The sequence below is a fragment of the Fulmarus glacialis genome, unplaced genomic scaffold (genome assembly GCF_000690835.1).
Source record: "Fulmarus glacialis isolate BGI_N327 unplaced genomic scaffold, ASM69083v1 scaffold30286, whole genome shotgun sequence".
Lineage (NCBI taxonomy): Eukaryota > Metazoa > Chordata > Aves > Procellariiformes > Procellariidae > Fulmarus > Fulmarus glacialis.
This window is the reverse complement of record NW_009219276.1, coordinates 1-26,453: the sequence shown is the minus strand read 5'-3', so window position 1 is coordinate 26,453 and position 26,453 is coordinate 1. Positions and strand designations below refer to the sequence as shown.

The 26,453-nt window shown below is 40.2% G+C and overlaps 1 protein-coding gene across 1 annotated transcript; it reads right to left on the bottom strand.

The window, feature by feature from the left end:
• Positions 1-1,838: 1,838 nt before the first annotated feature.
• CCNJL (cyclin J-like) lies at positions 1,839-26,400 on the bottom strand. The gene is made up of 5 exons (XM_009580310.1): positions 26,265-26,400; positions 15,004-15,214; positions 4,352-4,651; positions 3,374-3,533; positions 1,839-2,286 (listed from the first exon to the last, which is right to left on the bottom strand). The coding sequence occupies exons 1-5, from the start codon at positions 26,325-26,327 to the stop codon at positions 1,839-1,841; spliced, it is 1,182 nt and encodes a 393-aa protein (XP_009578605.1). The 5' UTR covers positions 26,328-26,400.
• Positions 26,401-26,453: the final 53 nt, after the last annotated feature.

The following is a 26,453-nucleotide window of genomic DNA, read 5'->3' as shown; positions in this document are numbered from 1 at the left end:
CGGTCCAAAGTATCACACTGCACATGATGCAAATTATAACGGTGATAAAAACCTGAAAAGCCACACAACAGTACTGCCACATGTATGTTGTTCTTTATGTCTGTTGAATGACATAAAAAAATACACTAAAGTCTTCTGAAAATAAAGTTTAACATAAATACAAAGCCAACATAATAAAAGATGAACTAAGTTCTCTAAACTTCTAGACTAAATTCTGAAGAGTATTGCCTCTTCATTTACAGTTGCATTTTTTTTTAAAAAAATAAAACAAAAAGATTCCACTAGCCTGCTGAATGGAAGAAATTATTAACTTGATACCAAAAGTTGCATTCTCGGAAGACAGTTACACAAACATGCGTTAGCATGCAGGCTAATTTCTCCCTTTCACCCTAAAACACCCTTAAAAACAATTCTCTAAAAAATATAATTTAAAACAGCACTGTGACACGTGACTTGAAAAAATTGCCCCAAGTCAGTAAAAGCATATTGCACATTACTTGTATTGCTGTCCTGAGAACTTTCAGAGAAAAGACAAACCAAGAGTACTGCCTTCAAAGAAATTTACATAGTGGTTGCATATATCAAAACTGAAGTTTCACATTTGCAGACGTCCATTTCTTGTAAATATCTACATTAAGATAAAAAAAGCCTATACGGTTTTTTGAACCATCCTCTCTGGTTTCAGCTGAAAAAGAAACCTTTGGATACGGGGCAGTAGGTGTGTGTCTCATTGCAAAGAAGCAACAGGATCTTCAATTTACCAGCTACATTTTTGAAGAGAATACCAAGATGGTATTTAAAAAACTAAGTCAGCATTGTCTAGCACTGCAATCAAACTCTAATTTCACAGTGAAGTTAACCAGTTCCCTATCTTTGCGCCCATTAACACCAGTTCTTCTGCCCTGAGCCTCAACTACTGCTACAAGTCATTGAGCCCAAAAGATGAAATAACTGAAGGCAGTGAACCTTTCAAGAGTTTTTCCAAGAGGATTTTTTCAAGTAACATTAAATCCCTGATAAAGCTCATGAACAATTTTACTAACAATAATCTCCAGTCTCAAAAGCAGCAGCATGTTAAAAGACCTAAGAGATGAGTTAAGGTTTTGTTTTTGTTTCTAAAATACTTGAAGGCAGAGTGATGTTCCGTTCAACAGCAGCACATTAGATTCCAAGAGAATTTTAAGTCAAATATGATTTGATAGTCTTTTGGCCTGTTTTTCTTTTTTTCCTTTTATTCTAAAGTCTTACTCCTGAACTACCACTTCTGCTCAAAGAAAATGGAAAGCGTTCTACACGTAGATTTTTGCATAAATAAAGTTCACGTTTAACTGATACCAATTTCAGTATATTTTAGTAGAAGCGTCCAGTGTACAAGCTGCCACTGTTCAAGCAACACATCACTGGGAGAGAAGGAGAGCACTCCATGTTTTCCAACAACATCCTCTAGGTTCATTGCTACTTGGCCAGAAATTCAACAGACACTCCAGCCTGAAACAGCTTTTCAACACAAGCTTTCATCCAATTCTGACGAGTCACTAACTGAAGACTAGAAGGAAGTAATCTCCACAGGGTTTCTACACAGATGCCTCTCAAAATGACACCGAGTGAGGTATATTAGTGAATTTCTATTTCTCTCTCTCATTAAGAGGCAAAGGTACAACCCTTGGCAGAAAGGCACCCAGGTTCTGTTGATCAGTGGATCCAGATCAACATCTTCTGAACAAGCGAGTCATAAGGATTCTGTTCCTTCGTGGTTTCCATTCAGATACACATCTTGCATCACACACAGGGTCTCTTCTTCAGCTTCTAATCACATCACCTTTTTCTCCCGTCAATATTTATCCGTCAAAACACCCAGCTGCATATGAGTGATGACCACTGAAGTAACTACTGCCATATGCCGAGGAAATGCAGTGTCTGGGCTCTGTTCCTAAGGCCACCTGCACAGCAATGGGCGTTTGGATGGGCAGAGCCTGGGCAGATGGCCGAAGCCTGGCCTGAAGGGCTGTGCAGGAGTGCGGCGAGCCCTCCGCACTCCCGGCGAGCAGACCGCTGGGCCTCTGGGCCTGTAAGGACTCACGATAAGCAGAGCACAAATCTTGCACTGGCGACTGGAACTGGGAAAGCGTAGCTGAATGCTGGGCTAAAGGGTGATGACTAGATTGCTGGAAGAGAACTTGAGTAGCGGCTTGATGGCTCAGATTTCCCACTGCTTCCTGTTCTTGATGTTGAGTTGTTACTTGCTTTTTCATGTTACTGGCTTCTTTGATGTCATTCTCATAATATCTGAAACAAATTATAAGTAAGATTTATCAAAGAGAGAAGTTCACAGAGCTTGCATATATCCCAAAGTTTTCACCAGTCAGGCTACATCAGCTTTTTGGCCCTAGTTGTATGTGGTAATCCTCAGTTGCCTTCACAATTCATTTCTAATTATCTTGCTGTGATCTTCACACGCTAACAACAGGTTTATGGATCATTTTGCATCACAAGTATGTTTTTACTGATGGACTGGTTATCTTGGAACCTTAGGTCCACAACACAAAGATATTTTAAAATAGCCTGTGTATTTGCAGAGTATTAAAGTGCACAGCTATAAGGGAACAAGGGAAATTCCTTTTAGGTATCAGGAAGAAACATTTTCACACTTTTGATTATCATGGGAACGATGAAGCACTGGAACAAGTTGCCCAGAGAGGTTTGGAAGTCTCTGTCTGTGGAGATAGTCAAAACTTGACTAGACAACACCCTAAGCAGTCTGATTTAACTTCAGTTGGCCCTACTTTAAGTAGGAATTCAGAAGTTACCTCCAAGGTCCACCATCACTCCCAATCTAAATCATTCTATTAAACTTTTTTAATTTTCTGTTAAGACTCTATGTGCTCAAATACCAGACCAGTATTGATGCATCGCAGTCATGTCCTTTACTGGATAAAAAACAAAGAATAGTTCTGAAATGTCTCCCTACTGTATTCTTGATGTTAGAGATACACTGGTGTCTCTCTACAGAAAATATATTGCAGGTACAACGAGAAAACAAAGGGGAAAGAACCCTTCACCAACTATCTGTAAAAGCTTCCATCCAATCACACAGACAACCAGTACAAGAAAAACATAACAAACACTAAATTGTGAACTCCATTCCACATTGCAAATATTGTTAAAATACAGTATTTAGTAAAGTGACCTGATTTTTCCCTTTTATTCCTCTCCCCAAACTGAAGATGGAGGTTACCAATGTAATACTGTACTCTTAATTACAGCTAAACAATTACTTTAAAAATAGTAATAATAATGATAATAAAAAAAATTTAAAAAAGAGTATTAACATCTTCCTAAGAGCACAGGCAGGTTACATTCTTTCTGATCTTACATGAGCATCATTTCAATGCATTGGGCAAGATGTTCCCAGGAATAACATGTTAGCAATTCAAGCTGTGTTGTCCAAGCAGGAGAAATTTGCATACAGATACGTGAGGTGCACACACAAGCTGCAGCAATCAGAGATGGACGAAAATGGAGGAAAGTGTGATCTACAAAAAAAAAAAGCGAGGATTATACTCTTGCTAATCACTGCAGTGAGCCTATTATGTGTATACATGGCAAAACAGGACAAAATTAAATTCTCAGCTTTGTTCCACGCATCTCAGAGTATTAACTCATGACCAGAAAAAGTCTCTCAAAAACTGGATGAAGCTTTCCTGAAGATCTCTGTACTACCTGTTGTAACTTATCAAGGCTTCACGACAGTTTCTTTCATTTCATAAAAAGCCACAAAATAGACTGTGCTGAAATCTGCAGACTGTCTCAACTGAACCGAAGTTAGGTATTGACAATGACACACATATTTACATTAGTGTTGAAACCAGCTTATGAAGATGCTGCATTGCCTCTCACATGGGCAGATATTGGAAGCGATGCTGCAAACCACATCACTAAAAGTCCTGTCATTCTAAATATGTCATGTCTTGCAGCACAGGACCCTCTAAAAATATAATTTAAAAAAATTTAGACATTGAACTGCATAATACCATGTCTGCAGCTAACAGTAGTTCATACTCTGTGGCAGATCAAACATTAGACCCCATTTCTGACAGTGTCTCCAATTAGTGTTCTAAGCTGAAGAAAAAAATTGATCTCATCTAGAGATTTCTGAAAAGAGACAAGAGGCTTATGCACAAGAAAAGGACACCGCACCATTTGCCATCTGAAATAACTGCAAAGAGAAACAATTCTGCACAGATAATTTTGTGCAATCCATATTATGACAAGTTTTAAAGGCCTTATCTCTTTCAGATTTTTGCCTTTTGCCAAATGGAAGATCATTCTAGCATAGAACTAAGCCTCTTACCTTGCACTGAGAAATCAAGGAAATAATACGCATATTTCTCCAGAAAAGCTTTGATTTTGGTCAGTGAGGTGATTGGCCAGCCATTGTGAAGGTCATTCTCGCCAACAGACACATAGAGGTAGTAGTCAATGTAGTGTGCTGGTGTTGGGAGACAGAGGTTCCAGTTGAAGTTTTCCAAAAGCAGCATTTCCATTCTAAGCAAGTCTTTCTTGTTCAATACCACATTCACATTGCACATGCATGCCAGGTTATTTAAGTGCTCCAGCTTTGGAACTTTATCTTCTTTTTCTTCAAATTTACCTGCCAGAAGAGTCATTTTCAGATAAGATTTATCATTATGATTGAATGTCCAAAAACCAACAAAGAACACTCTCCAAACCAGAAAGTCTAATGATAAAAGGTGCTTTCTTAAGGAGGATGGGAAAGTACAGTGACACAAGTAGAAAAGAGGCCAAAAAGTAGAAAAGAGGCCAACAGTCTGGTCAACATATTCCTATATCCTTTTTATGGTTTGTTTTGTTTGTTTTTAATTTTGTGTAGTACTGATGCCAAAACCAAGATTATAAACTCATTAGGATTACAGATAGTTTTTCTGACAATAACTGGAAGCGGTTTGCTGAAGGGCATTCAGTCAAGTGTGAAGAAAGCAAGCAGTATGGGGAAAATACGGCAAAGGAAGATCTAATATTGAGGAAAAAAAGCTCCTTTGGGTATGGAAGCTAAATGCACATGCTGCAAAAAGGAAGACATTAAAAACCCTGGGGCAACACCACCTTTGCCCTTGCTGCTTCAGAATTTCTTTGTTCCTTACTGTCTTGGAGGGCCTCATTAGCTAAGGTCACTGAAAGACTAGGAGAAGTACACTGTAACCAGGTGATTAACATAAATAATTCCTATGGGGTTAGGAGAGAGCATACATTTTCAGAGTCAAGATAGCTGAGCAAAGCTGCACCTTTTTCTAAATTGTATTTACCAGCCTGCTGAAACAGCAGTAGTCTCTAGAATGACTCAATTTTCACCAGTAGCTACAAAGTGCTGTTATTTTCTACAGAAAAACAGGATCTCACTCTATTCACCCTTCTTTTATAAAAACCATCCCATATCAGATTCGATTCTCAGGATTAGATCTATCAATAATAAAGTAACAGTGCTACTTTGCTGCAAACTTAAGAAAGCAATTAAGTATTCTTAAATTCACACTGTTGGTTTACCACGCCAAAAATGACCTATCTACCAGCAACTCCTTGTTCAAGAGCCAGCAACAAACAATCACCAGTAATAAGTTTCTAGTACAGCTTAAAGAACATCCCTGCTGCAAAATCCAAACCCATAGCTACTTAAAAATACTCTGTAGTTATTTTTCCTCTTTCTTCTTGAGGGCATATATGCCACAATTGATTCTTGCTTCGGTTGTCCTTCCATTGCCTCTATAAGAGTCCTCCTTTACGAACACAGACCAATTGACAAGATATTAGTGTGCCATACAGCTTCAGATATTCTCATCAAAAACAATTAAAGCGAGTATTGCACTAGAAAATTATTTTAAAAGGAAGCAAGATCTTGCCATCCATTTAGGATAGCAATTTCATCCCGTGTCTCCAGTGTATTAAAAACCTGACAATTTTCTGTACTATTAGCAGCTTAAGTGTCTTTTTAACACATTTAAAAATGGATTTCCCATCTTTGAGCCCATTCAGGTATCATGGATATGAAATGCATTAAAAGTGTAATACAGCAGCCACCCCACCATAAAAGAGCATAACAATAACAATGAAAAACAAAATTCATCCATCATACAAAGTAGAACAGAAAAGGATTGTAGGCACACTGTCAGTGAAAAAGCCTTAAAATTCAGGAGTTTGTATACACGTTCATGAATCTCCTTGTCACCTGAATTTAGAACTGTTCAAGAAAAATGAAATTTGAGAGAAAAGTTAACCCTTTGTTTTTTCCCCACAAGGTGGTATCACAGCCTGATACAGAAATTTAAGGAGTATGCTAGCAGAAGTAGGAGGAACCACTGCATGCCCAGGAAACTAAGGACAAGATCTCTCATTCTGGCTTCCGGAAGTTCTAGTTCCTTCTTTCTTCCCACTCAACCTTGGAAATTTCAAAAGGTCAGACTATAGTCTGGTGAGTAGACTATCAGTACAGTAGTGTTGGGAAGGTGTCACACCAACATAGGGCAAAGCTATTTGAATTGATCAAGATCATTCTTCTTTTAAAGTTAAAAATAATTGACAACAGCTAAATTTAGTGATTTAGATTACTAGTTATTTATTATTTCCTCCCTTCTGCTTTCCAACACTAGTTCCTAGCTTTAATGTTAGGTAACAGTGGCCACTGCAGCAGATTGGAGACACCAAGTATAAATGTAGCTAGGTAGGTTGAAAAAAGGCTCCAAAGCTGAGTTGGAAATGGGGGGAGAGAAATCAGGTCAGAAGTTTTGCTTCAAATAAACTGTGAAATTTGAATATGAGCTACTTTCCAAAGCAACATACAAGCAACTTTATCACATTTTCTTTCCCAATTCCACCTTGACCTAAACACTTTGCTTCCAAGTTTACTAAGCACTTCCCACCTATTTTTAAATTGAAATCTCAAGAAGACAGCAAAAGTTAGTTCATTCCATCAGATCAAAGAGATCAGAGGCAAGCTGGGAAAGAACAAATTTAAGATGTTTTTAAGATGCAGTGTGTCCTTTTCCACTTCCCTGATTTAAAGACATGGGAATATACTATTCCTATTTTTGTTCCTTCAATTACACCAGAAACGAGATTCTATGCACAACATATTTATGCTGAAAGAACCAGGACCTCCAACACAATTGCTGCAAGAATATTAAAGGCTCGGACAAGACAATTGCAAGTCTAGTATTGACCAAACAAATACACTGACTGGTTTAATCAACATCACACTTTGGGAAGAAAAACAAAGCTGCTTCAGCTACATTATCACCTGGAGTCTGCAGTTTGAAGTTCATGAGAATTGCATATGAGTCATTTGCATGCTTTTGAAATGCCACTGTAGACACTTCAAATTAAAAGTTTGCTGTTGTGTTCTGAGCTCCAGTTACTGATAAAACCATTTAGTTTTCACTATTGCCCTCAAAAATAGTTTTGTTTTGAGGTAACAGAATCATAAGCCTTTAAAAGAATGCTTAATTTAAGAAGTATCTGGATGCTGCATATTTTTATACAAGGAGGCCTACTGAGGCCAATAGATGAACAAAATAAGATGAATGTGTAACGTAGGTTTACATTTGTGACCAACTGTTTTGTAAAATCCAAATAGATGGGGGCAGCATGGGACATTTTTAAGAGTGTGTAGTATTACCATAATTAATGATGCAAAGATTTTCCAAGTTACTTTAAATCATGTTCTGTCCCACTCTGAATTCTACAATCAGATGCTCCCCCAAGGAAAAAAAGTGAGGGCTTTTTATGTTACACATTCACACTTTTCTTTTGATGAATGAAAGCCAGAAGTCCTGTTGTCAAGGGGAACAGGCTTAAGTTATGAAGAGTACATTTCATTAGTACATTTGTCACATTATCAAAACAGCCTATCAATCCATGCCAGCTTTTCTCTAGGAAAAACTAAAGGTCTCAGAGGAGCATCACTGCTATCAAATGTACCTTGAAGAACTGATTCATCCACTGTAGGAGGCAAGAGTCACTATGTACACCTAACTACGCAGCATGCAGTTCAGACTGATTACTGGCGGTTGGGTAGATGATCTTCCTGGGCTTTTGCATGGGTAGCAAAACAAAAGCAGGACATGCAGGCAATTTGTTTTATTACATTTTCAGAGTCCTTGAGAAGACCAAGGAACAAAAAGGACTGCCAATTTAAAGAGTCATTAAAGTGTGACTACTTTTTGTCCCATGAACAATTAAAATCAATCCAAAAGAAAGACAAACCAGTCAAGCCCATCTATCCCACCATAAAGAAAAGACCTACAGCTGCTTACACAGCTGAAGGACTACTTTTCTTTATTCCTACGTTGTTGCAGAAGGTGGTACAACAAACTTCTAAGACTCTGTCCCATGCCACCCCCAGATACAAACACAGCTTCTAACTGTCCTCTAAGCAAGGCGAGAAGAAGACAGGCTATTTTAGAAATAGCCTGCTTAATTCCTTTTTCTGCAGTGTCTTGCAAAGTGAGCAGTCAGGGATTTTTCATCAGTCTGTACAATACCTAGCACACATGCAAACCACTTAGCTCAAGGCACCCGAGTTTTTAATGCCTTACTATAGTAAAGTTTAATTACTAAAGAAAATATTCTGTACATGTTACAGCAACAAGGAAATAAAAGAAAAAATTAAGACTACAGACTATGTTTTGCACTAATCCATATCCTAGGCTGACACCACTATTGTCTTTAACTGAAAATAAGTAGCTCAGCTGTCTTTGTCAGAACAGTTACCTGCTCGTGAAAGTGGGACAATAAATGGAGAATGGATCACAAAGCACAGTCCAATAGAAAAGCTGCCTGATGTCTGACAACAGCTCCACATACTCAATGGGGAATTAGGTGATAAAGGACTATCCATGCCCTAAACTCAGCCCATTTAGCACAGACGTCTTTTCTTGCTCTAATTTCTTTTATTGTCCTGAGTTAACTCAGCTGCTGAGAATCCACTGGCAGATTAAGGAGCTGGGCAAAATAAAGCCACGAAAACCACCAGAAGTACCCAAGTACTCTGTGAAACAATGCAGCACTGGATGTGCTGAAGAGTAAGCTAGCTTTGCTTAAAACAATACTCAAATTTAAAAACTGTTATCATGTCTCCATAGCAGCAGAACCCTCTTGAGGAAGAGGGGTCACAAGAACTAGAATTGCTGGAACATTCAATGCCACTGAATGGCTGAGAGAGATGTTGCTTTGACCAGGTACTGAAGCACCTGCTACTGAAGAGGCTTCGCTCTTCAGGGAAGAGAAGAGCAGCATTTAAGACCCAGCTAGGATTTTACAGCAACAAGTAAAAGCTGCACTGCTTTAACTATTCTGATACACCATAACAGTACAGCCCCCATATACACAGTTACAAACTCACAGAAGAAATAGTTGCAGCGGTTTAAGACTTACTGCCCAGGTGCTTGCTCTTTCCCCAGAGTGTGCTGCTCCTGGGGCTGGACGTCTGAATGGATTGTGTCAGTGCCATCTACTTTGGGGCAGCTGGTTTGCACAGCTTTCAGCAGGCAATTTGAGCCAAGTAGCACTAAAGCAGATGGGATATCTTTACACAATCCCTTTTTCTAACAGAGCACTTAGGGCTAGAGCACCTTAAAATATCACAATCATTTTCTATAATAAATTGTCCGATGAAGATGCAGATGAGAACATTACAACCTGCTGCTGCTCAACAGTGCTCCTCTACAAGGGGCTGCTTTCTCAGCTGCCAGGTGGGGTGAACCGAAAGTTCTTCAATTCCCTTCAGGCAAAACGTTAGTTAGACTACATCAATCCACTCACTGAAACCATCAGCCAGCTGATTTTGTCTGGAGAAAATCAGAGCTTACTCAAAGCACTGGGGTGCTGGGGGAAAAGGAAAGTAGTAACATTTTCAGTTGCTCATCTGTTTGCAAAGTGAGCATCCAACCATAGCCTGGTGCAGACACAGCAATCCTGGTTTCTGTGCAGGTGTACTGGTAACCACCCTGCTCTAGATCCAGCTGGCTTGCCTGAAGACCACCAGGCCCAGCTGCCCAGCATTACTTCTCACCAAAAGCCAGCATCTCCCTGAGCTAACAGCAGTCAACCTGAGTAATCACCAGTCTGCTTCAAGCGAGGGACAGATGGATTGTCTTCAGCAATTAAAACCACTGGATTTCACTAATGATCTTGCAGCAGCAGGAACCTACAACCTCTTGTATTACCACAGCTCAAAAGGAGGTCCTCTTCTTCTAACCATGTACCTACCCAAAACATCCACATACAAAAACGTTTAGTTTACATGATTCTGATTTAGATCATAAAGTTTCCCCTAATGCAAGTGAAAGGGACAGGCTATTCTAAATACATTCCTAAAGTAACTGTGACATCAGTTTTTCCAGCAACTTTTCCTTCCCTACCCCGATAGCTTTCAGTTCACCTCTAGATTACTGTGAATAATTTTTAACGTTCTTTTTCAGAACTGATTCAGAGGAAATAATAACCATTGATGACATTAGTAAACTTCAAAGCTTTTATAGCTGTTCTGAGGAGCTAAACTATCTGGCAGGAATTTCCAGAGGCCTTCTCCAATTATCACGCTGTGCATACATTGCAAAAGAAACATACATCTTCTGGATAGTGAACAACTGGATGATTCGAGGGACACGCACCCACGTTCCTCTCAACTGCAGCAAGACCAGGCTGAACATTACTTGGCTGCTAGTGCAATTTGTTTGAAACAGTATTATCTTCTCACTCCCTCATCTCTTTCACAATTACTACCGAAGTGGAAAGCACTATCATCATCTAGTTTCCCTGTCTGATGAGCCAGTCAAACCGCATTTCTAGAATACAGCAAGAGAAACTAGCTTCAGCTAACTAAAGGACATCTAGCAAAATGCTATGTTCTCCATCATGAGAGCATTGCTTTTGTATGCTATTGAAAATAGGCTATGGCAATGTTGGGATAAATATTATGAGTGCAGCTATAAACCTCAAAAGTGTTACAGTCCCTTGTACAGCCCCTGTCTAAGACTGGGTTAAAAACCAGTTGATTTAAATCAAAATAGGGAATTAATAGTTTGGGAAACAGGGATAAGATTGATATTTGATTTGATAGATTGGGGTACTTGTTTTAATTTAAGAAGAATATATTATAGTTATAGATAGGTTGGTTTGTTGTGGATGTATTTGTTTCAGTGATTTTAAATAATAGGAATTGTTAAATAATTAATGATATATTGTGTAGAATGATAACGAATATAGATTGTGTGTTGTGGAAATATTGTTAGATGTTAGTGATAATTAACTTTGACTATGGAAACCATAAACAAAAGCGATCCAAGTAGGGCTCGGGGACAAGTTGCAACCTTATAAGGAGAAGGAAGGACAAGTTCACAGAAAGTTCACTACCCTGTCGACCACCAGAGACCACCCGAGACCCTTGGAGAAGACCCTAAAGGCTTTAGTACGCATGCGTAAAGAATGATGTAATATTATAATTAGTTCCCGGAAACTTAATGAATATGTAGAAGTGAAATTTAAAATATGTATGAGAAGCATGGATATAAACAGAAAGGTGATTAGACCAGGTGTGCTTGATTTGTGGCAAGTCCACCGAGCACCCAGGCCTGAATAAAACAATATCTCTCCTGAGCGTGTGGAATTGGTTACTTGCACGCCGGGCACGAATCCGCTTTTCGGACAACGGCAATGTTTGTAGGTAAGGGGAGGGGGGGAGAAAGAAAAAAAGACAAGTTTGTGAGATCCTTTAGATCTGAGATAGAAGCAACAAACTTCAAAGCTAAACACAAGTTTACAGCAATATCTCTGAGCTTAAAAATTGTCCTCAACTTGCATTTAGCTTAGAAGTTTGTTGCTTCCATTTCAAAAGTTGTGTGTCTAAAAGCTTCTCTATTGTGCCCCTCCCACCCCCAAAAAACCCCACACTTACAATAATTAGTGGGAATAAGTACACCTCGTCTTGCTTGTGGTCTGTACACCACCCTTAATCTCTTGCTCTTTTCTAAGGAAGCAATCAGGAAGAAAACCCAGAGTTTCTCCAAATGCGTTTATAGCAATTATTGAAAAGACAGTCTGCATTAAACATTCATCTTGATATGATGTAAACACCACAACTATTTTAAAAAAAGATTAGTTTTTTGCTCTCTACAGTAAAGGTATATTATTTTTTCGAAGTACAAGTGTCTTGCAACACAGCCTGAAGAGCACTTTTACTGCAATCCTCTGCTGAAAAACTATGCAACTTCCTACAGTAATGCTTTGTGGGAAGTTCTAATTACTGCATTTGCAGTAACAGGCAAGGGACTAGGTTTTTTTATTCTTTGCTACAATGAGAACTTCTGAGGTGACTTCAGGTCGATACTTCTGACTTAATCAGAATCTTTTACTACAAAACATTAAAAAAAAAAATCATAGTACAAGTTTTCTTCCATTTCATATAATTTTGAAAGTAACAAACTAAACAAAAGAATTCCCTCTTACTGTAAAGTAGCTTTTCCTGACTTGACTTGCATCACTTTGAACTACACGTACCAAAAAAGAATATCTTTATTGCATGATAAGATGGCCCAGACAGTAAACAACAGAGCTTACTACGCTCCCGAAAGTCTCCAAACTGAGCCCTAGCATTTTAAATCTTATCTATACAAGTTAATTAGGCATTAACTTTGTGCAAAGCTGCTTTGGTTCAACTTTCAACGTTTTGTTTCTACATGTTGGTAGGAAAGCTGCCTTTACGGTAATAGACCTTTTCCCCTTCCTGTAAGGGATGATTTAATTCCAGATCAGGATGTATACATGTTACTGCATTGCTCTAATCTTAATTTTAGAAAGATTCTCATACTCATTAGCTTACTAGACTTAGGCTTGCTCTTTTAAGCAAATTGACTTTTTTTTTTTAAACAGGCAGAAGTTGCAAAACATTTCCCTCCAGTGTTATCACAAGGCAGTTTGTGAACTTCCTTTAGCTTCACAGTTGCATAGAGGTGGCCTGAAGTTGCATTTTACTTCAGTCATTTACATAAGGAAAGTCTTGAAAGCTTTTTTGCTTCTTTTTTAAATCCTAGAAGCTACACAAGTCAGCAGTCCAGCTCTCCCAATCACATATAGTGAACCTCTGCCCAAGATCTTACCAGCATACCAACTCCGACAATTTGTACAAAGTTTGAGGGGACCGTTTTCATCCTATCTGTGTAGCTCTGGAAACATAAACTATAGCTATAAATCATTCCTCTAAATCCAAATGAAATGTTATTAGAAGAACTGCTGAAGCATCAATCTTATGCTTGGGAAAAACGGAGGAGGAGTATACTTGAAAGTATCAGATTTATCTAAAGAAAATCCTCTTCTCTCTTCCTGAAGGTAACATTCATCCATGCACTTGGCGGGGGGGAGGGAGCAAAACAAAACCACCACCAAACCCAAAAAACTAGCAAAAGACTAGCAACGCTGCAAGGCATCTTGTAGTTATGAGGTTACCCAAAAAAAGAAAGGGAGATGGTCTGAAAGCTGAAGGAGTACTCCTCTGAGCAGGCATCAGTCTCCAGGCTACCTAAACTTGGTATTTCTTTTAGTCTGATGTGTTTGAAATTAAGGGTACAGTTTCATAACAGTTTACAAATTAGTTCTAGCCCCTCTCCTCTCCATTGCACTAGCCTGAAGCTTGTCTGACCCCTCAGAAAAATAAGTCTCTGGTAAATAAAGAAAACGCTTCCTCAGCTGGGATGGTTTTCTGCCAATCTACTAGTCTGAAGGAGCTCGCCAAAGGTTCAGGTCAACAGAACCGCGATATTTGAGAGTCACTTAGGCTGCCTTAAAACTACACCTACAGCAACCATTTACATCCTTCTTCGTTCTGATTTTAATATCGGCCTTTTTTGCAACATGAACCAGTAACTGCTCCACATAATTCACCATCTTCTCTGGAGTCAGATAGACAGCAATGCTTAAATACACTAAGTGCATAGGGGTTTTAATTATTTTACCATTATCTCTGCAGATTAAGCTCTTCAGAACACAGCCAGCAAGGAAAAGCCATAGCAATCTCATGTCCTGAGGGGTAAACATACAGTATTCGCCTTCCTCCCTCAATAACTTCTGCCTCTCCACAGTGTTTTTTACCTTAACTAATATGACTACTTGCGCTTTTCAGCCATTAATGCTAGAGTTTGCAGAACTTTTGTTGTCCACAATAGTGCATTGCTCTACATGGCTCCCATATGGCAGGATAATTTCTCTGTAACCTAGAAACAGAGTTCATAAGTCTGCAAGGGTACACTGCAATTCCTCGAGGCACCAGTCTCGCTTTCCTCCACTTGCACAGCTCTGGCTGCAAAGAAGATTTCAAGAAAGCACTAATGACAAATGTTCAAGATCATTTGCTAAATGGATGCCAATACTGAAACTTTAGTATTACACAGCAATGCCTAGCTATTTGATAGGAGCCCAGAACAAGCAATATGCATTCCAGCATCATCAACACACACATCCACTAAGTGCCTTGAGAAGCAAATTTTCCTTTGGCCCCTGTATAAGAAACCTCTGATTTGCAAGGAACTGCTTATGCCCAGTGATCACAACAGAGGCACAGATTGTCCAAGGACAGATCTCCAGGAGAGCTACACAGATGTCATTCCCTACTACCAACTCTTCCTTGGAACTAACCTCTGCCAGCCTTGCCACTTTTTTCCCACCCCATCACCCCCAATCTTCCTTGTCCCCTTCCAGTGACCCAGCTTCAGCTGCCAAAACTTCCTCTGCACATTACACCAGCATACAGATGTGTAGTGCAAGCTATGCAGTTGAGCAGAGTTTATTAACAGACTGCTTTGTGCCTTGACTTGGACTTCATTAGGCCTTACCCTAAGCAGGTGGAAGCTGTTAACGCAGAGAAAACAGTACATGATATGTAAGGAAAACAACCATCTGCTCAGAAAAAAAAAAAAACCTAACAGACAGCAGCCAACTTACTTGCTAGGAGAAGACAGGCAAATGAAATGATGTGCAGTTGCTTGACAGTGATATCATAGCGATCCATAAAGAGATCCAATAAATAGATAGCGAGATGCCGGGCCGTAGGGCAGAGATTGAAATGGTTGCTGAGGACAGTCAAGAGATCAATGAAGTATCGGCGCATCCCAATCTGCGGCGAATGAGCCTTATACATAGGCAACTTAAGTTCCTAAGGGGAAAAAAACAAAAGGGAGGAAAAAGAGGTACTGAAACAAATACCATTTCAGTGTCTGGAATCCCAGACCAACACCCCCCACCTGCTATGGCAAATGCTTAGCAGCTACAGCATTATGATTGACACAGAAATCGGGGCTGGATTACTGCATGTTTTGAGAGTCAGTTAACTTCTAATATTTTGGTCATCCATGTACTTTCTCACAAGCATTAAACACATGGTCAAACACTGTAAATTACAGTTTAACCCAGAAACAACTTGCTGTTGCTTTCTACAGAACACCAAACTTCTTGGCCATGAAAATTGTTTCTGAAGGACTCCTTTTTAATTTTGTTCACCCAAACTGGACTGTTCAGTAAGGTCTTAACGGAGTTTCATAGGCAAGAAGGGCAAGATACATTTCTCTGATATTGCCCCTTCCTCAGTTGCCCAACTTACTACATCCTGTGCCAAAAAAAATGTGTAGGTCTTTAGAATAAAGAACATCTATCTAACATTTAAAAAAAAATTCACATGGTGCATGGCTACAGCAAGAAACAAAAGTAGACATTAACACGAAAAACAACATTGGAGAATGATTAAACTTTTCTAATTATAGTAAATTCCAGCATTTTCTGTACTAACCTACTTCAGCATTATAAAAGCTAACTATTGAACTGACAGACTGTATTTCACACGTAATATACAAATTTTCATTTTAAAGGCATGCTAGATCTTCACCTGCAAGTTTGTAGTCACTATGCAAGCAGTAGTAGTGAAGTTCCTTGGGACCAGCCTACTGCCACTTAAAAGTTGACACTTGATCATTTTAGATGTGGACATATACTAATGCAGTTAACGTGGCCGGTCTTAAATCAAAATAGACTGAATACATTTGGTAGGCACGGATTTAAAAAAACCCACAAAACATTTCAGCAAGGTGTATCTCAGCAATTCAGATTCTGCTTATGTGTCATTTTTGTGTTACATATATTTGAAAATAAATTAATAGTAGTACAGTGCTGCAAGATAGACGTGTTTTATAGCTGACTACAAAGCAGTACGTAGAACAGTTAATTCTACTAAATAAATCAGGACTTAAAAGAAGCGTTCAGAGGAAGTATCTGCGCTGGCTACCCCATTTACAGAAGCAAGAGGCACCACCTTGCACAGCCGGCACGGTGGCTGCCCACGCTCCTTTCATCCCCTGGAAGGAGACATTCCACGAGGAGGTTCAACTTATCAGGAAAAAATAGCTACACAATCAGGCTCAGAGGGGCCCACATAACTGGAAACCAGGGAGGCTCCAGAACGAGAAGCAGCTCACAAAGACGGCAAGCCGAGCGCTGTTACGGATGATTACTTCCCAGGCCTTTTTAAAGAAAGTCACTGAAAAAACACATTCCGGACTGAACAGACACACGCTGTGGACAGGCAAACAGCCCTTTGAAACCTGGGACAGCCTTCACTGGGGGATTATAAAGAAATCGCCCACCAGTAACAATTTATAAAGCAGGAAGACAATGGGACATGTTCCCCCCCATTTTTTTATACCCAGAAAACCCCCATAAATTTGATTTTTTCGATTGCCTTATGTACAGAGATTTCAATCTGTCAGTACAACTGACATACACAGGTTCAGAGCAGGAGTTCCTACCATACCCATAACATGAACATTCTGGCAGAAATGGTTTCAAGCTCTGTGCTTACATCAGTTAAAATAACTGCCTTTTAAAAAAATATGTCTATACAAAGCCCAAGCTATCATAAGATCAGGCAATTCTACCTCTGAAATATTTTGTTCTTCTAGGTGACTGATAGGAGCTTCAAGTTTTATTTTTTGCAAAGTCCTTCCTGTTTCAACAGCTATGCCTCCCAGCAAAATGATACTCTCTATATACTCTGAGGTCAGCATATATATTTAATGTGAAATTTGCTTTTTAGTCCATAACAAATGCAAGAAATAAGCAGCAACTCCAGTTATACATCTAGTAAAAAAATCTGTCATGTCTAAATGTTACAGTTCAGTGGGTGAGCATTAGAGGCTCAGAATGAAAGCAGAGATCCAGAGACTTGTGTCTGAACCTCAGATGCTCAGGCCAGAACTACCCCTACTCAGCCCACTGTGCCAGAAAATTCAAAGACCAGTCAAAGCACTGAATTTAAGCCAATAGGATTATTCTGCTACTGGTTTAACACAGGCATTTACTCCCTGTAAGACATATGGGTTTTTTTTTATTATTATTTATTATTATTTTTTGAAAATTGGTTACTAGTAAAGGGTGTAAGTGAAAGGCATTCTCATTTTGTGCACCAAAAAACCCACATGGGCTTCCAGATAACGAGACTTAACAGCCCAGACAAGGTTCAATTTCAGGATTAATGTTAGGAGGAACAGAGCCACGTGCTGTGGTTTCTTACAAGATGAAGTTCCAAGGTATTAACTGATCCAGGGTAATTATCTGTGTATAGGCAAGAGCCTTGCCCTGCACCACATAGCATGAAGCAGCTAATAAGTAGTTCAGTAGGACTGCTTTTACATTGACAGATCAGTCTGAAATGATGAGATTTTCTTTTAAAGGAAAGCAAGCAGTACATAGTTTAACAATGCAAGAGCTGAAGAGCAGGCTTAGAGTTATCAACACGGCTGTGGGTATGCTCCCCTTTCCATCAACCCCCCACAGGGTTCTTTAGCATAAGTTCATCAAGGAAAAAAAAAAAAAATATCACTCCTTTGAATTAAAAAAATGCCTTTGCTGCTTTGGGAGTACTGATGCAGAATCAGCAAATACAACTCTATGGAAAAAAATGAACTTTTGGGGAGCAAGAATAAAATAAATAGTTTCCATTGCTTAATTGTTTCCTCTATCTCCAGTAAAGCAACAGAGAAGAAACTGGGAGTCCTGCTGTCTGCTGGAATTGCCCTTTCATATGCTGCTTCTGCTTATCTTTGACCTGTTCATTTGTATCTACATCAACAACTTTGCTTTGGGCTACTAAGCAATTGCCACATTGAAATGCTAAAAGCGGCAGCACATAAGAGGTTCACAGGTGTCTCGGAAATTACTTAACAAGATTTGCTCAACATATTGATCAGCGTCTCTCTCCACAGAAAGCCTCCAGAAAGGCAGAGCACAGCATTTAAAGGGATCACCACTTAATCTCAAAATCTGAAAAGTAAGGCTTGGACCGAGAGTCTTAAGGGCAAAGACAACTTTTAAGCCGCCACCTCCTACCAACTTCTAAAAGACCTGACCTTCTAAAAGAAGGGAATCAGCGTAAACATTTTTAAGTGGTGTTAAGGAAGACAAATCTTCCTCAGCAATCTGAAAGACTGCCAGGCTCCAGACATGAGCCATTCATTCACTGCAGAGACACAGCTCACCACCAGTAACCTGACCACTTCAGCCGGCACCATTCATTGCCTGAGCTCAGGAGACAGGATTTCATCTGTGGTTCGGATGCTTTTGTAACTGGGCTGAGCAAATGCACTTCAGAATCCATCCCTGAAGGAGATACTAGGCAAACAAGACTTAAACTAAAGCTTTTGAGCAACCACATGGGCTTTCACTGCCCATTTGAACTAAGCCAAACGGCGGTTGAAGTGGAGAGGAAGAAAACTTAACAGCATCGCTCCCTCCAGCTCCCGTGAAGAAGCAGCTGGCACGGGCCAGTCTGCCCAGCATCTATCTTCATCAGAGGACCACATCAGATGGTTTGGTGTTCAACGTGGCAAGAAATTACACACGCACATTCTTTCTGTCCAATTTCTTTTCAGCAAAACCGTTCTCCCACCGATATAAAGCCAGTAATGAACTCACAAGCAGTCAGGAGAAAAAAGTTAGCAGTAGAAAAGCTAACAAGTGATGTGACATTATGCTAATAAGTCACACTAATAATGATCAGTTCTCAGAACAAAAGTGGAATTCATCACAGTATTTTAGAGCAACTCACATGCTTTTTGACAAGAAAAATGAAATGCTGTAGCAAATATGCCTCAGGTTCTGAAATTCAGGGAGATATTAACTGAAGCTGGTTTTCTACCACATCCGAGCACTTGGACTTCAGTCGGGATCTGTTCTGTCCTACAGGTCAAACGTGCAACATCTCCTGACTCCCTGCAACAGCTCCTGCATTTCTTACTGCCCTCCTCCCTCTCTCAGCACCAGCCATCCCAGCTGCAGGACACCAGCTGCTGCCCACAGGCATCTCCGGAGAGCTGCACCCTCTATGAGAGAGATGGTAGGAGAGAGATACCTGGAGAGCCAGGTAAATTACCTTCTCATTTCTGGAGCAGAATGAAACACCGAAACCAGAGCTACTCAGTGACAGTAAAGCCCATTCATCTAGAAACAGCTGTTACAATACCTGCCTACACAGACACAGGCTCCATTTACTACTATGAACTTCATACTTCTCTCATTATTATCCTTCTTTAATCTTATTATCTACTTCTGTTTCTGGATACGTAAACAGAATCCAGAGCATGGCCCCTGCTACCACAACTCACAGATCTTGACCACTGATCCTAATCCAAAATCTGAAAAAAGGTTCCAGCTGATGAACAAAGTTACCCAGTGAACATATATAACTAAAGTTTCAGCAAGATCTCCATGATTCTTCTTAATCCAGTGTTAAAGTATATAAACCCAAAACCCAAACCACCACTTGTGTGATGTCTATAAGGCATTCAAATTTAAAATTGAAAAAAAAAGATAAAAAGAAAAGGAAAAAGGCTACTAAGTATTTCAGTTAGAAAACCAGTCAAACCATAGTAACTTTGGCAATCATTTAGCTCTCCGTATGTTGCATGTTCTGGAAAAATAGCATGTACATGACCTCCACCAGATTCTTAAGAATTCCTGTTGTAAGAACAACCGACACTGCAAACTTGTTGCCATTCGAAAAACAAAAAGAAATGCCTGTAGATGAAAACTAACGGGAAAGCTTATCTAGCAGGCTATTAACAGTTGTTCTTTGAAAGAGACAAACTCCTTCCTGTTTTGTGTTCTAACCAGTCTTCCAGCTGTGGAAGGAAGGTGCCAAATTGATCTCCTAGATATAATTATTGCAGCACACATGAGAAACCACTAAAAGCTGACTTGTATTTATGCAGGCAAGAAGATGATATACAAAGAAAAATTTAGACTATGCAATTTTTTATAGGAGCTTGAAAATTCAGAGCACTCTGCATGCTTATTTGCAGCAGACTAAGTAGCATGCTACCAATTTAATTCTGCTACTAATGTCATGCTATTCTCTCTCCCGCACAGAAACAATCCTCCTGCCCCTGCGCAGACTGCAGCACTATGCCTGCCAGTAACAAAAAGGCTCACACAAAACTTGCTGGTAAGTGTCTCTATGCTTAGGCAGCTGACTGCAGTTTAATTAATCAGTCAGAAAGATTAAGAGTTAGTGTGCTTGTGACCAGTCTGACAGTAGAGTACAGCTGATGCATTTGGCTTTTACTAATCTTCAAGTTGGCCATGCAAACTCAAAGGGAAGGGCAAAGATACATGACAGGGCAGTGCTCTTAGGGTACGGCCAGCAGGATGTGTGTCCTCGCAGAGCAGAAACACATGGTGAAAGTCTCTGAAACAGTCACACTCACTTTGTCTGTGCAAGCACAAGCCATGCTGTCCTGTAACACAGAGAGACCAGTAATTATAACTGTTAGAGGATACAGCAATAAGAGATGGTCTAGGATTCACTGCATCATCTATTACTCCTCTTTTTAGCCCTGCCGTAACCATATCTCTCAGTCCTGAAAGTTACAGCGTTTCCCATTATTTAAGCAACCTTCAGTTCTTTTAGACAAGTCTTAATCAGGCCCTAGGAGAAGTGCCAGTCTTGCACTGAGCATCTGGATTCAGTATGTAGGAGTAAGAGACAAACCTGACAGAACCACATTTTAAAAAAGGATGTCAGACAGTTCCTCTCATTATTTCCAGTGAAAATTTAAGATCCAGATACCTTCTAATAAGGAAAGGTACATGGGCAATATATCCTTTATTTTCCCCCTCATTCAACAGTGACCAATCAGGTGGATAGAGCAACAGCTTAAACATGCTCGTTACTCTGCCTAGATCAGTGTTGCCAGCAGCTACCCTTACTGATTTATGACACATTCCAATGATTGTGAATGAAACACCATAAATTAAGATTTTCTCCCGTTACCACTGTTCCTGCACACTCAAAAGGAGCAGCAAATTCACATGCATCTCCCACAAAGGACCAGAACTCTGGCCACATAAAACAGAACCTCAAGTTCCAACCTACTCAATGACTTTGGCTTACACTGGGTTGTTTCACTTACTCTTTCAAAGAACAGTAGCACCTTCAATAGTTTCCCCCCCTTTACCTAGATAAAGGCCATCTCAGACTACATTCTGTGCTCTTCATGCATTTCCTCTACCACTCACCTCTGTCTTTCAAAATATCTACAGATAAGCACAGACTCCGTTCCTTGAGACACTTAAATTAAGGTTCAGCCACACTACTGAGATGTCACACAAAAAACCTGTGGCAGACCAAGACAGTATTTCAACTATATGTAAAAGCTTTTTCTGCTTGAATCCACTCTGCCCTTCAGCATCCTCACAACAGTCCCAGGCATTCGAAAGTTGCGGGAAAGCTGAACTAGTATTGTGCTTGAAAAACCATTACTTCACACGTTCCACTGTGGTATTTTATCAAGCATTTCATTAAGTCCTTCTTACACACTTCAAAGTATTCAGAAGTTCAGCAGCTAATCTAAGAAGGATCAGAGAAAGGAGTGTGAAAATTGAAATTCCAACTTTAAGGAAAAAAGAAGAGAGATCATGAATAACCATGTACTTTATTAGGACATCTGTTCCTTTCAGCTCCATGCACATGCTGCCATCTCTAACATAAGCAAATTACAGCTAGCAACCAGTAATGCTATTGTTGCTGACTTTCAAAAGCTAGAGTTTTTTGTGTCTTTTTTGTTAAGTGAACAGATTATGCTTTTGTTGCTGGGCTTCCAGTCTTGGATAAAAAACCCGATATTAATACACCTCAAAGGCTGTTACACCTACTTTCTTTTACAGCTGATTCAAACTGGAAAGGCCCATCAGAATGAAAGGTTAATGTTTTATCCTCCTATTAAATGAAATGGGAAAGAGCCCAAAACCTTTTGCTTGTCCGCAGGTATCTGGGACCCCTGAAGTTCTCATCTAGATTTTGTTTTAAAAACAAAAACCAGAAGCACCACCTATGCAATGCCCTAACACCTTCCCTCTGTTCAGAGTGTGTGTGACTGTCTAGTCTGCACCAATCTGAATTTCAGGCTGTGCCAGGCAGATCTGAACATATCAAACGTACCATTTAATTAATTAAGCATCAAAGGGATGACCAGTTTTTAAAATAATAAGGACAAGAGTGGACTAACAGGCTAAAAGATAAAACAGTACCTGTTACATCAAGACCTTCACGCTACCAACAGGTCAAGTAAACCAGATGCTTTGGCAGAACTACAGAAAATAAAGGGACACATGCTGGGTGCAGGGAGAAGAAGAAGAGGTTGTGTTTTTACTGAACAAAATTAGTAACAGAACCTGCACTACTTCTAAGAGGCTGATTTAAAACTGCAAGAAGTGCATTGATGGTGACGGTACTCAAAGGCCAGTGAAGAAAAGGGCCCTTCACAACAATGCTTCAGAGACTGCGGTCCAAGTTGACACCATGGACGAAGCCGAGGGAAATGTTGCATGTCAAAGTAGAATGAAACACATCATGGTGGTAAACAGCATTTCCTCATTAAGATCTTTAAACCAAGAGGAGGTGGGAGACAGGTGTGGAGGAGCTTTCACCTAGAGGAAATCACTCGGACATTTTTACCACTTTAACAGCAAAGGACTATTTGCTTTCAGCAGAAAGAGGATCAGCTCTCCTCACTTGGCTGAAAGTAATTGCAGACAGTAATTTGGACTACCTTTAAAAAGATCAAGTCACAATTATTAACCTTTTAAATTCACAAACAACAAGTCCTGTAAAATTTGGCCCTACTCTGAGAAGCTATGCAAGAGAAATAAAAAGGGAAATGCAGACAGATCTAGTAACTCTCATTAATTGCAGGAAATGAACATATTCTGGAAGGAAACAGCCCAACATAAGCACAAGAAGGGGGGAAGAATAGCAAACAGACATCACTTATTTCTGGGACACTCAGACTGCCTTCTAAAGCAAAGTATTTCCACAACTTGAAAAAACAAACAAACAAAAAACCCCAACACTGACTTGTTACTCAGCTTTCCACACTTGTGGAGTATTCAGGGCTACCGAAGCAGCGAGCGCAAGTTTTGCACAGATGTTGCAGTAGTTCCACTTCCATTGAGAGAGGTCTCTGATTTTTGACATGAAAGTCAGCTGCCTGGCACAACCAGTACCTCTCCATTATCAATAGCATAGGGCCATTGTAGAAGTAGCTGAAGCACCAGAACATATCAGCACATACAAGCAGCACATTTCTTGGCTTGGTGTGTGTTAGACTCTCCTAGTACAAACACACACAGTATATGCTCCAATTTTTATTTTCCCTCCTGGCTCAGTCTTGCAACAGGTTTAATGTTCTGGCCTAATCCAGGGGAATATTTTAACTGCTCATTTAAAGTCTAAGGAAGCGTGTAACACTTTCAGAATTCAAGTGTTTTGCTCCACTAGGTCAGCACGCTCAATAACTAACATAATACAGTCCTGCTAAGCTGAACACTACATCCCAATAATCACAGCACAGGTATTTTACTAGTCAGACAATTCAGGGGCTATTAATTTCCTCCTCATTGAGCTAGAGCCTTTGGGAAGTCACAAAGCCTCACAGCATCTCTCAGCCCTCTGAATTAGAAGCCAGGTATACCACATGCATTCAGTATCTGCTCTCGTGCAGAACGTATCCATCAGATACAGCACACAACATCTGTCACAAAGGACACCAACTTTCAGTGAGGTTAAGAAGAACTCCCAAATCCAGTTGGGAGGATGGGAGGGATGGCATAACATCTTTTGCAGTTGTTAACATAAAACCTGGGTTGTTTCATAGGCATACATCTCCTATATTTGTGTGTCTAAATTATTTTGGAAAAAAAGTGTTTCTAATGATCTTTCAGTTGTTTTAGGAAAAGAGTTACGTTATTTAAAAGGGACATCTTATTCCTCACCTTAAACCCAGACTTTAAGTATGTTCTTTAAAAAAAAGTGGGATAGCCTGCAACATACATTTCCACCTCCTTGACAAGCATCTTTAAGTAACTTTCCTGTCAGGTTCACATGCTAAAACTAAGACCTGTTTTTTCTCACCCAAGACCAGAGACACACACTCTTCCAGACCAGGACTCCTCTGCAAGTATCTTAAACCAGAGAGGTCATTTAGGCTTGAGGGTACCATTTTTGAGGGCCTGAATTTTCTGTATTCCAGTATTAACATGCTAATACACTAATAATGCACTAACACACTAATACTCTAGCAGGGATGCCGCTATTGAAGCTTATTTTGTTCTATGCCTTTGCCATAGGCATCCCTAAAACTGGTCCATGCTCACAAAACTGACTTCAGTACCTCAAAACTAGTTATCTTCCCAAACTTTGCTGAGGGATCCTTTTGAGGAGTTCCAGGATATTCTCTGGTAAACTCTGACACTTTAGACATCAAAAAAGCAAAACTCAGTAATAATACTTATGAGTTATTTCTGCAGAATATTACTTGAGAGAAAAAAAAAAAATCACAGTGAACAAAAAAAGTTTCAGGGGCTGTGATTATTTTGCTTGATATACTTGCACTCTGGATTCTCCTGTAGTACCTCCTTCAAAAAGAAAAGTCATCCTTACAAGGTGGGCAGAATTAGGATTGAAAGTGTTCAAGCAGGAAGAGTTGTAGACCTTCCTCAAAGCAGAAAAAGCAGAGCAGCCCAGAGACTCTTCTCCCTCTTTGCAGGTTCTTTAAATTTAAATAATTCTTATCATTTCAGCTGGCCTAGGTTAGTCTCCATATACAAAGAGGTTTTAGCAATCTAGAGCAGTCAGATGCACCCAGAAAGCAGGCTGAAGAATGAAATAGTTGATTAAAAAGTAGTGGATACAGTAAATAAAAATCAAAGCTTCCCCCCACCTTTTCACGCCTTGTCAGTTGGATTCTCTCAATTATTCCCCCCCCTCGCTGTAGGGCCAGGAAGACCTGCCTCAGCTGGAACAATCACGGAGACCTGATAACAATTAACTCACCTGACATAATTTATTGCTAAATGCCTGTAAAGAAACAAAGGGAACAGAATGTCCAAAGCATTAACTTTGCTAGCCATAACTTCAGTAACATAAAAGCTGTGTCCCGTGCAGGGAGTCTGATTTGCTGAGGGCTCTCTCTCAGGTTACCCAGCTAACTGTACTTAGAGCTTCTCCAAAGTTGGGAGCCTACCTAAGGAAACGGGAAAAGTACACGAACAGCCTTAGTTCTACCCGCTCTCCGTACGGTACACCAGCTCAAACTGCAACCGGACTGTCTTCCTTATTGCAGGACATTTTACTGGTTTTCTAATCCACTTGTAAACGATACATTAACTTCTAGAAAAGCCATTACAAGCCACGTCTGCACATCTTTCAGCTCCTCAACAGTCTGCCAGGGAACAGGATCCCATCTTTTACTCGAATCTTAGCATTTATCTGTTGGAAAAGAAGCAACGCTGTTTCTCCAGATCCTACAAGACGCTGAGTTTTTGCGGCTCAACATCAGCATCTTCTTAGCATTTAATGCAAGGAGTCATCAACACTCCGGCTAAGTTAAAGCTACTGAAAAGTTGCAGGTAGGTATTTTTAGGTAGCAGCTTTCACAGGTTTGGTTTTAAACAAGTCTCGATCAAAAAGCGGAGTACAGGGAAGAGCTCTGTGCAAACCTGCTCCTTTGAGACCTGCCGAAGGCGGGTTTTCCAGCACCCAGCCCCAGCCCGGGCAGTTTAACACCCCTCCCTCCGTGGGCCGGTGCCCGGGCGCTTCTGCAGGGGAGGAAAGGGCGCAGGGGGGAGCGAGGAGGAGGGAAAGGAAGAGAGTGGGACCCAACCTTCGTCCTCAGGGTCTGGTGGATGTCTGCTGCCAGCTCCCCTTTCCACCACTGCTCCTCCATCCTTTTATCTTCCCATCCAGACGCAGGTCTGGAAGAGAGTCGGGGCCGCTGTGCTGGGAGGGAGAACAAACCGCACAAGTCGCCCGAAGCCCCGCGGCTGTTTCCGCCGGCCCTCCCCGCCGGCCG